At 38.0% G+C, this 16,012-nt stretch overlaps 2 protein-coding genes across 2 annotated transcripts in view; one reads left to right on the top strand and one right to left on the bottom strand.

Moving 5' to 3' along the window:
- Positions 1 to 16,012, top strand: part of LOC108873800 (3-hydroxy-3-methylglutaryl-coenzyme A reductase) — a 336,264-nt gene that overhangs the window by 265,937 nt on the left and 54,315 nt on the right. The window lies entirely within an intron of this gene.
- Positions 936 to 14,566, bottom strand: tbca (tubulin cofactor a). Its single transcript, XM_018694310.2, has 4 exons — positions 14,398 to 14,566; positions 5,775 to 5,880; positions 3,284 to 3,370; positions 936 to 2,004 (listed from the first exon to the last, which is right to left on the bottom strand). Exons 1-4 carry the CDS (start codon positions 14,448 to 14,450, stop codon positions 1,924 to 1,926), a joined length of 327 nt encoding a protein of 108 aa, XP_018549826.1. The 5' UTR covers positions 14,451 to 14,566; the 3' UTR covers positions 936 to 1,923.

Below are 16,012 nucleotides of genomic sequence, written 5' to 3'. Positions count from 1 at the left end.
ACTTATCAATCAAGTCACAAGTCATGTACAGTGATGGGAGGTAACTTATTCCTTTAGGTAGGCTACTGAGTGTAAACATAATTAAATCGAATTCATGTAGTTGTGTATTTTTCATTGTTTACTAGTTCCACTGGAGAATAACTATATTGTAGGCTCTATGTTTTTACTCTGCTACATTTATTTGACAGCTACAGGTACATAGGCTCCATAATGTATAATCAATTCATAAAACACATTGCATTTAATACATTAAACAACCCACTTATTTTCACATTAATTCATCAGTAACACATTAACACTCCCACTGAGAACATTCTGCTGCCTAATAACTACATCTCCTTTTGATACTATAGGCCTACATTTTTCTAATAATACTCCCTTTTTGACTGCAGGGATTGTAGCAGAGTATTTTTACACTGTTGTATTACTCCAGATACGTGTCATCCAGCCTCTACATGTCCACAGAGCAGGCAGCAGCCTGTGCGGGTCCTCTGGTCACATAAACCCAGGTGTAGCGCCCCGCCGCCGCATCTCATGCCTCAATTAGCGCCACTGCCCTCTGTACGGACTCGATTAGGCCGTGATTTATCCGAAAGAAATATAATTATACCTCCAAATAAAATAATCAGCATTGAAGAGCGATTTCCTTAACGAGATGGAGCGGGGTAGATGTCACGGAGTAGCAGCGCCTCATTAGGGCGGTAATGAGACTTTGGGGTGATCCCGATAATTATCGAAATCTGTAAAATAAGGATCAAGTCAAATGTAACCTTAATTTGTCTGGCAATCGAGTTCATTTATTAGTATGACTATTTAGGAAGGACTCTCTCAGCCTTAATACAAGGTGTCGTTATTTTAGGCCATTTGGTTAATAGATGGAACTGCAGCAGGGACGTCAGACAGGCCTGGTTTGTCATTCATGGCCACAACCAACATTTGTCATTTGACTGACAGGGCTGCCCAAAGTGCTCTTGTCTTTATTGTAGGTATCAAACACAATTCATTTCACTGCTGTTAACAGGAATACCAGCAGGATAATACACTGTGCAAGTGAATCCATCAGTTAGTAAATGATTAGCTGATTAATCGATTGGTCAATCCCAGAAAAAAAAAAAAAAACAGTCCGACAATTTTGATAACTGATGTAGTAAGTGTTTTAAGAAAACAATGTCACAAATTCATCAGTTTGTAAATATTTTCATTTCCTGCTTTCCAGTTGTTACACTGATGGTCTCATTCATATTTTGGGGGTTTGTGAAATGGTAGAAACATATGTTGGGTATTTTTCCACTCATTTCAGACTAAACAACTAATCAAAAGAATAATGGACATATTAACTGATAATGAAAAAAATTGTTAGCGTTCATCAGTATTCTGGGATACATCATCATCAAGGGTTAGAGCCAATCTAAGTCCTGCAAGCTTCAGATACATAGAAAACAAAAGAAAAATTACTTTCAGAATTAAGGAAAAATGTCACTTCATAAAACACTGGAGCTGGTGACCAGTTGACTAACTAATCAATCAATCAATCAATCAATCAATCAATCCAGCAGTGGGTCCTCACCATTAAAACTGATGGTTATTACAGCATAAAAGAAAAAAGACATACATGTGTCTGTATTTAGTCATGTCTATAAAGTCCAGGCTGTGAATTAATATGACAAATAAAACTGAAAGAAAAACCCTCTACTCCTCTGCTGTAATAAACAAACTTTTATCGTATTCTAGTGGGATTTTACACACGGGAGAAGCATGATCAAATGTGGTGGCACATTAACAGTAAACAGTAGAAATAATTACATCAAGAACAGAGGCTTTGAATGGTTTCAGTTTTCCTCCGTGGTTCCAAACAAGGCCTGATGAAAGGAATGAACATTTAAGCAAGTGAATCGCACAGTGAGAACAGAAACAGATCAGGAATCATCCTTCAAGCTTCACTGAGTCCAATACATTCCTAGCCTCTTTGTACTCCTCTGATTCAGCCAAATCCTCCTCTGTTTCCTGGAAAGACACAAAAACACACACACTGCACACAGTTTTGTTTATTGCCATTGTAGAAAAACTCTGCCATCTCCTACGCCCAAAATGAGGAATTACAGCTGGCACAATAAGAATAAATCCACAAAACTTTTTTGTGTAACTGGCAATATAAAAACAATATCTGAACAAATGTGTATGGATGTCATTTCATTGCCATTATATGTAATGCTTGAGGTCATATTTTCAGTCACTATTGCATCAAGGGTTGGACCAGAGGATAACGTGACTGTATGGTGTCCATTTAATCAAGTATGTATGAGATCCTGTGGTGGTCACCACACTGACAGCACTGCTAATGAACTGTGATGATAATGTGCATGTGCACATGTCTGTCTAAAGGAGGAAAAGAAGGGAGGGTGAGTGATCAGGAAGGAGCAGGTTAGCTCCCTCTGCCTACCATCCAGCTCTCATGTCATTAAAACATTCAGTCTTACAGTAAATGGTGTATTTCTTTTGACTGTCAGCCAGGTTCACTTGACAAATATAGTTTTTCAGGTATTAACAATCTGTCAATAAGGAAGGTGCATAGGTCCATGTGTTGCCTTGCTTATGGTACTGCGTTAATGGAAGCTAGCTATCAAGATAGCAATAATATTGCAATATTAGTTTCTTGTCTGGCTTAACGTTTATCTTTCATTGTCTGTGTCTAGGTGAGTGTTTGCCTAAATCTAGTAGAGCCAATCACAATATCGCAAAAAATGTTATCATGATAAAAAATTATTTAATTAATTAATTATATTATCAGTCGATATTGATAATTAAAACACTATAAATGTCAAATTATAACTTCTTTCAAGTTTAAAGGCCAATTTTTGCTCCTGAGTGAAAGCTGAAAACCCTAGATGGTTAACTGTGGTTTTAAACTGTTCTTTATGTTCGGAACATGACAAACTTGCCTGATAGGGGAACATTTCACAAATATGAGGTAGAAAAACTATTATGATTAAATCTGATTCAATTAATTGAAAACCTAACTTGCGCAATGCATACCTTTATGCCTGCAATGTGACTGGCAGTTCGTGATTAATTTCTGTACATGCTATCTAAGACTGAAAATTAATTATATCCAACATTTAACAAACATTTGTTATATTGCAATAATTATAAATATATAAGGCCATAAATTAGTAATTGTAGTAACAACAAAATAAGTGGGTTGAAGTTTTATCGATACAGTTTGGTACTGTAGTGAGATAATATTTTTTGCACTTCCACTTAATGGTGACTCAGTGTTACTTACCAGTAATTGAACCAGATCTGCATGTGCTATAGCCAGACGGCGATGGCAGTCTGGGATCATCATTCTTGACTCCTGCAGCACCTCCATCTGAAACCACACAGAGACCACATCAGTACCATCACCGTCTTTACTAATCAGAATACCCTCGCCACTGCTGCTGTTATCATTTTTCATTACCTGTCTTCAAAAAAAATCCAACACATTATTGAACATGTATTTTCCAAGTTTAGAGCATTAATTCAAACAGCTAGACACAGGAATATTCATTCACTGTAGTCTTGTTCCTGACAATAACGTGCAGGGTGTCCCACATACACTCTGCTGTGGTTAACATCTACCCAACAAGCCGGCGGTATGAAAAATGTTATTGAGTTATCGATCGGGCAGGGAGTTGGGCAGCAGGGGACCACCTCGATCTGACTGCACACCTGAATGAATGAAGAAACCCTGAGCCGAGGGCACTGTGATCAGGCGTAAAGAGGTATTACTACGCCTGGAGTGAAACTGTGTTATAGCCTGGGGGAACTTTCACAGCCGCAGCTAATGTGGAATTCCCCCAACTGGCACCCTAAAGAGCAGAGAAGAGTTGGCTAACGCTGTCAGACACACTCACTCATGACAGATGCTTCCTCACCTGGCCCTGTGTCGAGCTGGAAAGTCAAAACATGGACTCAGTTACACACGTGTACATTACACGGCTATGCACACTAACAGGCGCTCAGATGAACTCATGCACAGGCAGGCTGGCAGGCTAACTGACATACTGAAAGACAGTAGACAACTAGTCTACTTGGTTGCCATGTAGATGTGACAAGGTGAGCCAGACTAAGCAGAGGAGAGCTGGAACAGAGAAAAGTCATGGTGCCCTCCCAGTGCAGTGGAATGATCCCATCAGCACTGGATAAAGATGACACTTACAGCGTATTGATTCCATTAAAATAAAAACCTCTAATCCATCCTGCCTCAGACCTCTCATCTCCAACCATAATCCATCTGGCCTCCCAATCTCCCCATTTAACACCAGCCAAGCCTGCCGCTCAGCCTGAGCTGCTGCTCTATGAATGAACAAACAAAACAAAACACAGGCAGAATTTTAATGTTACCAGTAGACATAATCAGATATGGTGTCTGTGCAGCAGCTCCTGCCTGAGACATGTAGAAATGAAATCCAAATTAACTAGGACCCAGTGCTTTTGCTGGAGGAAGTGTGGATTTGTACTGGTGGACCAGGCCCACATATTTTGTTACTGTCCATAAACTCAGTGTTTTTTGGAGGATACAGTGAGGCATTTAATTTCAGTGATACTGGGTTTTATTATTGTTGTTTTGTTTCTTTCTCTTTGCGATATGTTAAATTGTGTACAATATCTGCCTGCTGGAGATGTTTATGGTTGCAAGTGAAAGAAAACATTAACAAATGCTTTGGCGAAATTCCCTTATTTTGGAAAATTTACATGGACTGTGCCAACTTTGCCTCTGACTAGAGAATGACATGGGTGAATAAGACTAAGGGGGGACAGAGACGTCTTACCAAAAGTTATGAAGGTGAACTTCATGGTGGTGGTATTGACAACAATCAGGATCATCAAAGTCATTAGGATCCATTCTCTCTCATGAATGTTTGTACAAAATTTCATGGCAATCCATCTAATAGTCGTTGAGACATTTCAGCCTGGACCAAAGTAGTGGACCGACTGACAGATGAACACTGCCATCCACAGAGTCAGACCACGAGCATGGCTAAAAATACTGTCTGAAATAGGATTATTATTCTCAGGAAACAGACACTGATTAATGCCTTTTATTAAAATTCTTCTTTAATTTCACCTTTTCAGCCCAAGTCCTGTGTAATGAACTGTACCCATGTATCAGTCTGTGTTAACTGATGACCTTATCTTTAGTCTTTGAGTTTTCATTTCAATTACTCTGTAAAATTTAAAATGCTATTTTAAAAAAATCAGTAAGTTAAAGAGCGCACATAACTTTCCACATACAGATAAAGTAAGTGTTTAAGATGCTACTAAGACAACAAGCAAGCTAACAACATATGCGTCATACAAATTTTTACATTTTATACTGCTGTGCACAAGCAAATGATGGACGGCTGCAGGCACAGTGAGAGAGAATGGGGAGTAGGATATGGGCCAGTGATCTGTTAGGGACACTAAATTACCAGCATGTGTCAGTAATTATCAAACTCCTTTAAAGTAACATGATATAATTACATCTGCATCAAGCAAATTACAAAATCACTAATGATTCTCTTCTCAAAACCTAATTCTTCATTATCACTGTGGACTGACCTCATTACATGAATGAGAGGCTAACTCAAGTCATTGAGATACAATTCGCCTCTTAAATATGGGAAAGCAAAAATCCCTTCACTTACTGGAGGATCTTAACAGTTGGTGATAAATGGATAATACAAAGTTTCAAATTAAGATGTAATTGCTGTACAGTAATAAAGAGGCATAACATAAGACCCACGTACCTGTTTCTTGATGACATAATCATCCCCCGCCTCTGCTTTCAGGCGCTCAATCTTCTCCTCCTGCTGCTTTGCCTCAGTAATGTACGCAATCTCCTCTTTCGCCAGCCTGCAGAGGACAGGAAGAGAGGAAAATACAGTTCATAGTTAAAGGTAGTGACAGTGTTGTTCCATCAAACATGAAGCATAAATGCGCGGCCTCTCAGACAGATAATATAGGCCGAACCATGAAAAGGCGTGCTGTGATGGTCACCTTTTACAGACAAGGCCATCTATCCTCATTTTCTCCAACGTTTCTCTGACTGAGGGGACACAGTGAGATCATCTCCCGCAGGATGGTAAGATACACACCTCAATAACAACCAGCTAACACATCATTCCTCCTCACTGCTGCAGGGCTTCACGGAATACTGGTATCCAAAATGGAGATCAGCCTCGACCTACGCTTTGATATGAAATTTAGCTTATTATCTATACCAACTTAGCACAGGATGTACTTGCTCTTTACTTTCATGCTACTTCTTTTGACCTGCAATAACTGTGACAAGTTGTGAGCGCAACATATCTAACATATCACTAACATTTCATCCACTTGTAAGTTAGAATGTCAAACAGTTGCTTATTTATGCATTCAGCAGTTACTATGCAACATTATAATTCATTTAGAGTGAATAATAGAGCGCAACGGGGAGCTTTGCCACATGATGAAACGAGCACCTCAATCTCAGCGAGACCAATGAGCTTGTGGTGGACCTATAAAGGAACAGGAGGCCCTGTCTTGGCTGTGGAGAGGAAATGAAGGGGGTGGACTTTTACTCTTATGTTGACCTTTGACCTTTTGGATATTATCACCTCATCATTTTATTCTTTTAGACGTATGAGATATAGCTTATCATTTATACAGAATTTATGAATAAATTCTGCCGTTCTTTTACGGCACTGACCGAAATGCTTCGATACTACCCAGTATCAGTATCAGTGATCAAGATATAATGATAATGCTGCTGGTGATTGGCTGTAATGTTACACGCAGTAGAGGCATGCAGGAAACTTACATGGTTTACTTACATGGTTATGCCCACAGATGGGGTTCACGTGAATCTGTGTTGTGGACTACAGTGTGTGTGTGTGTGTGTGTGTGTCGAAGCGGTTAAAAAAAGATTGATGCCAATAGTGCGTGATGCAATATTTTCGAAAAAGACATTGTTGCTAAGGTCGGCAACACGACCAATCTGATGAAGCATTTGAATGTGCACGGAATCAATTTAAGAGCATAAAGTTGCTCCATGTTTAACTGCATGAAGATTTAAAGGTCCTTAGTATGCAGCAGTGAGCATTAGACACTGACTTGTCACTTGTTCTTTTGCACTGAAAAGTATTTGTTGTATATTTCTTTATGTTAGAAAACTGCTTTGAGTGGGAAAAAAAGCTGAAACATAAAACTTTTGGTATCGAATTGGTATCGAAAAAAAGTATCATTCAGGTATCGAAGTCAAGGTATCAGTATCAGTACCGGTATTGAAAATTTTTGAACAATACCCAGCCCTAGTCATGATTAATCTATGAATTCTACAGTTACGGAGTTATTATATAAAACATGTTTTGTGAGGTCACAGCAACCTTGACCTTTGACTTTTAACCACCATATTCTTGTCCATACATCCATGCTTAACTTCTCCCTTAGGTCAAGACAAAGAAACATATCAGAATCACAAATACATAATGTCTGAAAACAAGACGAAAATTACTTGTACTTGCCAAGACAAGGTGCAAAGGTGTTATGGTTTAAATACAAATCTTGAGAAAAATGCTGTGAAGAGCCACAGACTTCAGTGTGTTAAATTTCACACAGAGGATACTTAAGGGTTAAGGAAACTGGAAAGAACCTCAAACAAGCCTAATGAAAGTAAGACAGTCAGGTGAATCAAACATCAGTACCACAGGAGCTGTACAACCAGTTTCAATTTTGATACACTTTTAATCTAAACAAATCAAATGAATCTCCTCAATTGTACTGTAAGTCTAGTACTTTAATCTAATCTATGGCTGCAAATGACAATTATTGTCATTGTCCATTAATATATCCATTAATATTTAGGCGATTCATCCATTAATTGTCAAGAATTTCCCAGAGAGCTTCCCAAAAACCCAGGGTGACATGTTCAAATTGCTTGTTTTGTGCATCCAACAGTTAATAACGCATAATAAAGCTTTAGTTAGTTAGTTAGTTAGTCACATAAAAAGAGACAAAAATGGCTTAAATTGAGATTTGAGAAGCTGGAAGCACATCATGTTTGGCATTTTTGCTTGAGTAATGCTTGCTCAGTAATGTGACAACCCTCTTCAGTGACTGACACTGAAGAGGGTTGTCACATTACTGAGCATTATTATCAAATATAAGACAATGAGTTTTGAAATACTGCAAAGCACAAGCAACTACATGTGTGTTTTGCTTATTTCCCAGTAACACACATCTCTTATTGTTCTTCTCCCAAAATATATAATATATATGTATAACATATAATGTAATAGTTTATCTACTTTTCCAGTGTTGAGTAAATATGCAGCAGCTGGACAAATACAAAACCTTTTACTGTCCTTGTTAACTTTATCCTGCCTTCTAGCTCGCATCTTATCACCATGCTTATCTGACTGCTTTATCCACCTTTATTGCCTCCAACACACACACGCTACTACTACTACTGCTACTCCTTTTTAGAGATTAATTGATCATCAATTTAGTCCCTAATTTGGACCAAGTCAGGTGGTAAATGGGCCTCTTTTCCTTGATTGTTAGTGAAAATGGGCTTGAGTACATTGATAAATTTTGATTATTTATCAATTACAGGCCAAATGGAACAAAATCTATTAAACAGATTCCGACCCTGATTGGCATAATGGAGTTTGAAAATATCGCTATTGATAATGATTCCCAACTAATAGTCTTTTTCCGGCTGTGCCTGCTTGTCGGAATGACAACACAAATTTCATTTTTCATAAAATCAGCTGCGTGTGCATAAGTGAGTGATCCTTCATTAATCAGTCACATTACTGGAGACCCTTCCCTCCATGTTGCACTGCTCCTTGCTTAGCCAAGGAAGCCAACAGCACTCTGTCATATTTTACATCAATTACCACTCATTCTAATACAGTTCCATCAAGGAGCTTTTAAACAGGCACCATATGCAACAGCAGCTCCTGCCTTCCACTCTCATGCTTGATGCAGAATGAGTGATGTCACCTGTTTAGAGTAAAAGAGAGTGGCAAAGAGAGGGGAAAAGATGGAGGACGGAAGGCTGGAATAATTTGAATAAAACTGAAGGACAGTCTAATAACAAAATGTCCATTCCTCCCCTTCCAGTCCTGATGTTAATTTCTTATTTCTCCCAGACTTGGAGCGCTGTGTGAATGAGGGGTGGGGTCGTGGCTGGTTTTAAATAGACCTGCCACCTCAGGCTTAATGGAAAAGGCAGCTCTGTGGAAAATAGAAAAAAAGGGAATTAGAGTCAGCCGACACACACACACACATTCGACCGCCTCCTCTAGCACTGTATTTTTGAGCCACGATGTAGTCTGTGCTGGGACCGGAATGACAAAGGCAAATTACTGTTGTCATTTTATTAAGGGCATCCGCCTCGCTAGGGCAGAAAGGCACTGACTGGAATGTGCAAAAGCCACTGGAAATAGGCCTGGCTAAAAGAGCAGGCAGGTTTCCTCTAAACTCCCATATATAAAAGGGAGGAGTGAGGAAAGCAAGAGGAGAGAAAAAGGAGAGAAGCATGGGAGAAAGAGACTGAATGGGAGGGACACAGGTATATGAAGAGACAGAGAAGCAATGACAGTCAGTACATTTAACCCTAACAGCCTGATTAAAGGTCCATGTCATGGCAGTACTTTTGGCCTTTGCATTACATTCAAATAGTATACTCAAAAATAGCACTACAGTACTTAGGGACAGTACCAACAGTAAGTTGATGAAGTACACTACTAGCACTACTGCACTGATGTTTTTCTTATACTAAACACTGTGTGTGTGTGTGTGTGTGTGTGCGCGTGTGTGTGTGTGTGTGTGTGTGTCATCATCCTCTATGGGAAATCCAGCCTCCATCATTACCACCTCAGGGAGCCTGTTAGTAATCTGACCCTCATCAAAACACAATCGATAGCACATTACACAAACGCTATTGACAGGGGGGAATTAGAGGTCTGTCTGATCGACTGGAGATACACTCAGACCGTCACACACACTACTATACTGAGCCCATCACCACACCTCACCTCATAATAGCTACAATACTTTCTATTGCAGCATGGTAAATCCGGCCATTGTACAAATTCAGATGTAAGCTCAGAATAGATGCCAGCTCTATGAATAGCCTGGTTTAAACTGGATGATGGGCTCAGAAGGTCCTACATCAAAAGGCCTGTTTTGTAGCAAATCAAATCTATCTAGATATAATGTTCAAAGCAAACTGAATTATTATGGTATAAGTTTGGATTATCTATTTATCATTCTTTTGTACTTTTTCTTTTTTTTTAAAGTATTTTTTGCCTTTATTTACAGGACAGTGAGAGAGAGACACAGGAAACAGGGAGAGAGTGGGGGAATGACATGCAGTAAAGGTCCGGCTGGATCGGGAGTCAAACCAGGGTCCACCTGCTTAGAGGGCCCACATGGTACGCGTCCTAACCATTCGGCTATGAGGGCATCCCTGTACTTTTGTACTTTGTAGTCAATTTTGCCCATTCTGCCAAAAGATAAAACCTGAGACAGTAAATTCACCAGCGCCATCCATCAGTGGCTTTAAAACTATGCAGATGGAGATAAAACTGCTTCCACCAGGATGTACACAGGACTTACAACATATGTGGAGAGCTTCAGTCTCATGGATGGTTATTCCCATAGATTCCTTAAAATAAATACAGATTCAGCTATCTGGTTAGTGTAAGCATCAAAATAAGAAAAAAAATTAGATTATATTAATATTAACATTACGAAATAGATATGATTGTAGGATTGTAAGATGTTTGCAAGTATTCTACAAAATATTTTCCAAGCACTTTTATCATGTAATAGCTAATGACTGTATGAACAGATTAAATTAGCTTGCAGGCATTCAGTGTGTTGTGCTGAGTTTACAAGTACTACAATACTATTGTAGCACATAACTATTGTGATACCTATAAAAGGGCTGTATTACTTTTCAATAACCAAAAGAAAATAACCAAACCAAACAATAATTTGGTGTGTTGTTTGCCAAAAAATGTAGAAAAACACATTTCAGAAATTGTCAAAGCCCAAGATGATGTCCTCAAATTACTTATTTTGTCCAACAGACAGTCCAAAACCAAAAGATGTTTACTATCTTACTCTATTTTACTATCTTAGAGGATTAATAAAATCATGAAATATTCACATGAGAAGTTGGCACTAGAGAATTTGTCATTCCCTCTTTAAAACAAAAAGACTCTAAAAAGAATCTAATATGAAAACAGTAACAATAGTAATAACAATCGACTACTCAATTAATTAGGTCTCTTGTAATTATGGTAATTATACAAATGCCATCATAATCTTACAACACTTGTGGGTACATCATCGTAACAAAGTCAAGAAACTGATTAAGGTTAAAATATAGCAGAAAAGTTGACCAAGCTGAGGTGACATATTGGATGCAGAATACTCTCTTATAATTTGAAAGGTTTTGATCAGATACTCCCACTCATACTCAACATCAAAATACATCACAACAAAATCATGGGAAAAATGTGGTCAGGAGATCTCTACTTTTAATTGTTTAATTCTGCAAGAATATTCTGCATGTTGAAAACACAAATTGAAAGCACTAAGTTAAAAAAGAAAGACATCTAAATGCTAAACTTGTCTTTAGCTTCAAGGACTGCAGTAGTACAGTAGTATTGTTAAGTGACATGGGAACTGCTCGAGTTTGGCATCACATGATCGTTCTTTGGCTTTATGACAGTGAAATTATTAATAGCACATTCTTCTCTATTATTATGTCCATTCACTGTTTGACTACCCCTTTTATAAACACTGGCATCTCTCCTGAATGAATTCAATTTGATTCAACCAACAGCAGCTGTTACTAGATCTATACTCAGGAGGTAGAGCAGTCGCCCACCAATCAGAAGGTCGGTGGCTCGATTCCCGGCTCCTCCAGTCCGCATGCCGAAGTATCCTTGGGCAAGATACTGAACCCCAAATTGCCTCAGATGTGTGTGCATCGGTGTGCGAATGTGTGTGTCTGTCTCTAGAAAGCACATTGTATAGAACATGTGCTGTATGAATGTGTGTGTGAATGGGGTGAATGTGATCTGTAGTGTGAAGCTCTTTGAGTGGTGGAAAAGACTAGAAAAGCACTATATAAGTACAGTCCATTTACCATCTATACTGCATAGTGTTTCAATGAAAACCCACTACTGGCAACAAGAACGAGTAGTTGTCTTCATTCAGTTAACAACACTGTAATGCAGACCAATAAAACAGTCATGTGATAAATCTTGCTTCTGCAATCATTTACTTGGAGGTGTTGCTGACACTGTGTGAGAAACACCTTTTGAGACTGTAGAGTGCAATTGCATTGGACTGAGAAATGTTTTGATTCCAGCTTCTCAAATTAGAGGATCTGCTGCTTTTCTTTGTTGTACATCACGGTAAATTGAAAATCTGTATTCAGACATATAGCTGAAGGCATCACCTTCAGCTCTGCAAAGTTGTGAGGAGCAATTTTTCAAGTTTTTGTTTCATAGAATAAATGATAAATCAAAAAAATAAATAAATAAATAAATAAAATTGGCAGGTGGCAAATGAATCAATAATGAAAAGAACTGTTAGTTGCAGCCCATTAGTATTTACTTCAGGACCACCATACTGCACTGCCTCACCTCATACAGATGTGCCAACTTAATTTTTAAGTACAAAGCCTACAAAAAAAGGTCTACATATCTTGCCTGTCTCCATCAGAGTACAAATGGGAGAATAATGTAATTTTAACATAATACAGCAAACCTGCAAATAATGCTGTTACATTTCCCCACAGCAAATGTACTAACAATAACAAAGAGTTGTGAAATAAGCTCATATTATACAGTCAGGTACACAGTATGTATAGTGTCATAGACTCAGTGGCCATTTTATTAAGTACAGCTGCAAAATCTAACATCTCAGCCATTAGTTCTACCTTTCAAAAGACAATATCAACATGATTGACACTCAGAGAGGTATTTATCTATGTGTTTATTATTGATGTTGTAGCTTGCAATGGTGTTGAAGGATCTTATAATTTTCTGCTTGTCCTGTTTACAAAAATGAGGGGGTAAGAGTATAATCAACACATTTCAATATAATGCGGTCCAGTACACTTACCACTTACACCACCACCACTTACTATGACCTCAGTAAAAAATATACAGTGAACTACCATTTCTCTCTGACTGTAACAACAAAAATAACACATTACAGTCTTCCTAAATGTAGATTCTTTTACCCATCTGTTGTATTGAATTACACTGAATTGTACATATTTACTAAATAAAGTGGACAAGGAGCGTGTTTTACAGCTTATAGGATATTGTTATGACATACACTACTCTTCAAAAGTATTAAATACTTCCAATGTTTTGATTCTTATTCATCATGCAATACCATCATGGTGGCATCTGATCAGTCCCAAATATATTCAGCAGTGAGTCCAAATATACAGTCAGAGTCATAAGGGTGAAGTGTGGGTACAGCAAATAATACAACAATAAAGTATTGTGCTTAGTCACTATAAACTTGTGAGCCTGATACCCATGTGATGACTGGCCACCTAGGCCATAACTGGCATAGCACAGGACATAAGGATCCCTCTGTTGTTTAATCATGACTATGCAAATATTCCTTGCACCACCACAATTATCCACCACCAGTTCAGACTGAGTGGGGGATAGTCATGCTATATGGAGATAAAGACAAACAGCAACTACACAGGGCTATTTTAGAAAGAGCAATGTTTATCTACTGTTAGCCAAGATATGAGAGTTTTCAGTGTTAGCATCTCTGTTGCTAAGTATAGTTTACTTTATGTTTACAACCACTTTAACAATTGACAATGAGATGTATAGGATTTCGGTAACGACTGACCTCTTCTGTATATGGCAGTTTAAACAACAATGCAGTAGACATTACCTCAAAGAAAAGAGTGCACCTTGCTCTTAGCAATGCGTTAGCTCGCTTGCTAACAGCTAGCATGAGTCGACCAATGTTAGCGACAGTTACAAGTTACACTAAACACATCATCTGCTTATTTCTGTATTCGTTTGTATGCTATCACTGAGAGTATAACGTATTTTCATTATCACACCAGAAACATTATCTAGGTACCATCAAACAACAATGAAGTGTAGCTAATGCAAACACAAGAGCACTACTTAGCCATCTCCTCAATAACCACAGGCCACGACAAAGCACCGGAGCAAAGTTAAAACCTCCGGGAAAAACAGTCTCCTATATGCGGCGTGTTAGCCCGCCGTTCCGTTGTGCTAAGCTAACGAGCTCGTTTTACGTAAGTGCTTTCCTTGACACGCTAAAATAACTGTACCTGAAATGAAAAATCAGCCTTACCGCTTAACGATGCCAGTTTTAATCTTAATTTGCCGTATTCTTGGATCTGCCATGGCTGTGGATGATGTGTTATTGTCCAGTTGTGGCGAGGTGCAGGTAAATGTGTGGACGTTGTGGAAGCCAGTGATGACGAGCTGCTCACAGAGAAATCGATGCTTTGGAGTAGATTATCGAGCGTTTGGATCAGAATGACAGGTTCAGCCAGGAAAACACTGTGGAGACTGAGCTCATCTGGTCCTTTTGGCTATATTTAATCAAATTCGTCCTGCAATTACATCTGTATCAGTGGTGGAGGAAGTATTCACATTTTTTACTAGAGGGAGGTGTCAGTGATACACTGTTATACAGCCTATATTATCCTATATATATAACAGGTGCATTAATGTTTATGCAGCATTTTCATGTTGTAGCTATGCTGGAGTACACTGCTATGATCTACTTTATATATTTTTAGTGGTTTAATATTTAACAGTGCATTATGTTTTATAAAGTAATGATGTGTGTTTTAACCTTTATAGTTATGTAGTTACAGTGACAGCTGTGTGCTAAGCTTGAATATATATAGATATAAAGAGGTAATATATAGTAATTGCGTAACCTCCATAAATACTGAAAAATGATATGGGAAGGTAATGATTAACATATATATCCCTTATAACATGGTGTAGAGGTGTTTCTAATGATACAAAATTGCAATAGCCAGTACAAATACGTAGTTCATGCATGTTGTGCAGTACATAGTACTGTCTAGTAGTTTCAATTCAAAAAGTTCAACTGCCTGTTGGTTTAATTGGATGGAAAAGCATTAGAATGAGTAAACTGATGGCTCCTCACCTGCAGGCTACTTATTTTATGGAGCAATCTTTATAATACTAACATGTCAGAGTTCTAACATTTCTGTATCAAAGCCCCTTTACCTTTACTTCCTGGTAAAACAATGCATTTTAAGCCCTTACTTCATCTACTCAGCATAATAATGTTCCAAGACAGTTAATAAAATTAATAAAGATTTTTGTGACTGACCTTTTGAAGCACATGGCACCTGCTTTTATGCATGTTGGCCCTTATCTGACAAATGTTCATAAAGTAAGGGTCAATTAAATAATAATAATTTTTTGTAGTATGGCAGCACTGATTTTGCTATTGTTGCCTGCCCATTTTAGAACACACTGAAAAATATAAATATAATAGATACTCAGGTTTCCACTCATATATTGCTCTAAATATCTTTTAATCCAATATAATCTAAATCAAATGAGATCCTAGTCTTACTTGATTGGATGATTAATATCACAGGCTGCACCAAAGTTTACTCTGCTCGTGTACATCTTATTTACTGTAATGTATCTGAATGTGACATAGATCTATTTGTAGGTCAGTAAATTTATCTATTTTTGCATTAATTTGGCTTTTCAGATTTAGTTACAATGAGCATTAAACTCTATATACAGACAAATATTTGACACTCTGTAAGTTGAGGTTTTATAAGCCTCAGAATGAGCCAATTTCTTTATTTACACAGTCTGTCACTTAAACTAAACAATTGACATGGCTTATAAAGCTGTGTTACAAAGACAGCACATTCAATATGATTTGAATCTTTGTGCATCTGATA

Source organism: Lates calcarifer, linkage group LG9 (assembly GCF_001640805.2).
Source record: "Lates calcarifer isolate ASB-BC8 linkage group LG9, TLL_Latcal_v3, whole genome shotgun sequence".
Classification (NCBI taxonomy): domain Eukaryota; kingdom Metazoa; phylum Chordata; class Actinopteri; family Centropomidae; genus Lates; species Lates calcarifer.
Note: the sequence above shows the minus strand (reverse complement) of the source record. Positions and strands in the feature narration are given on the sequence as shown.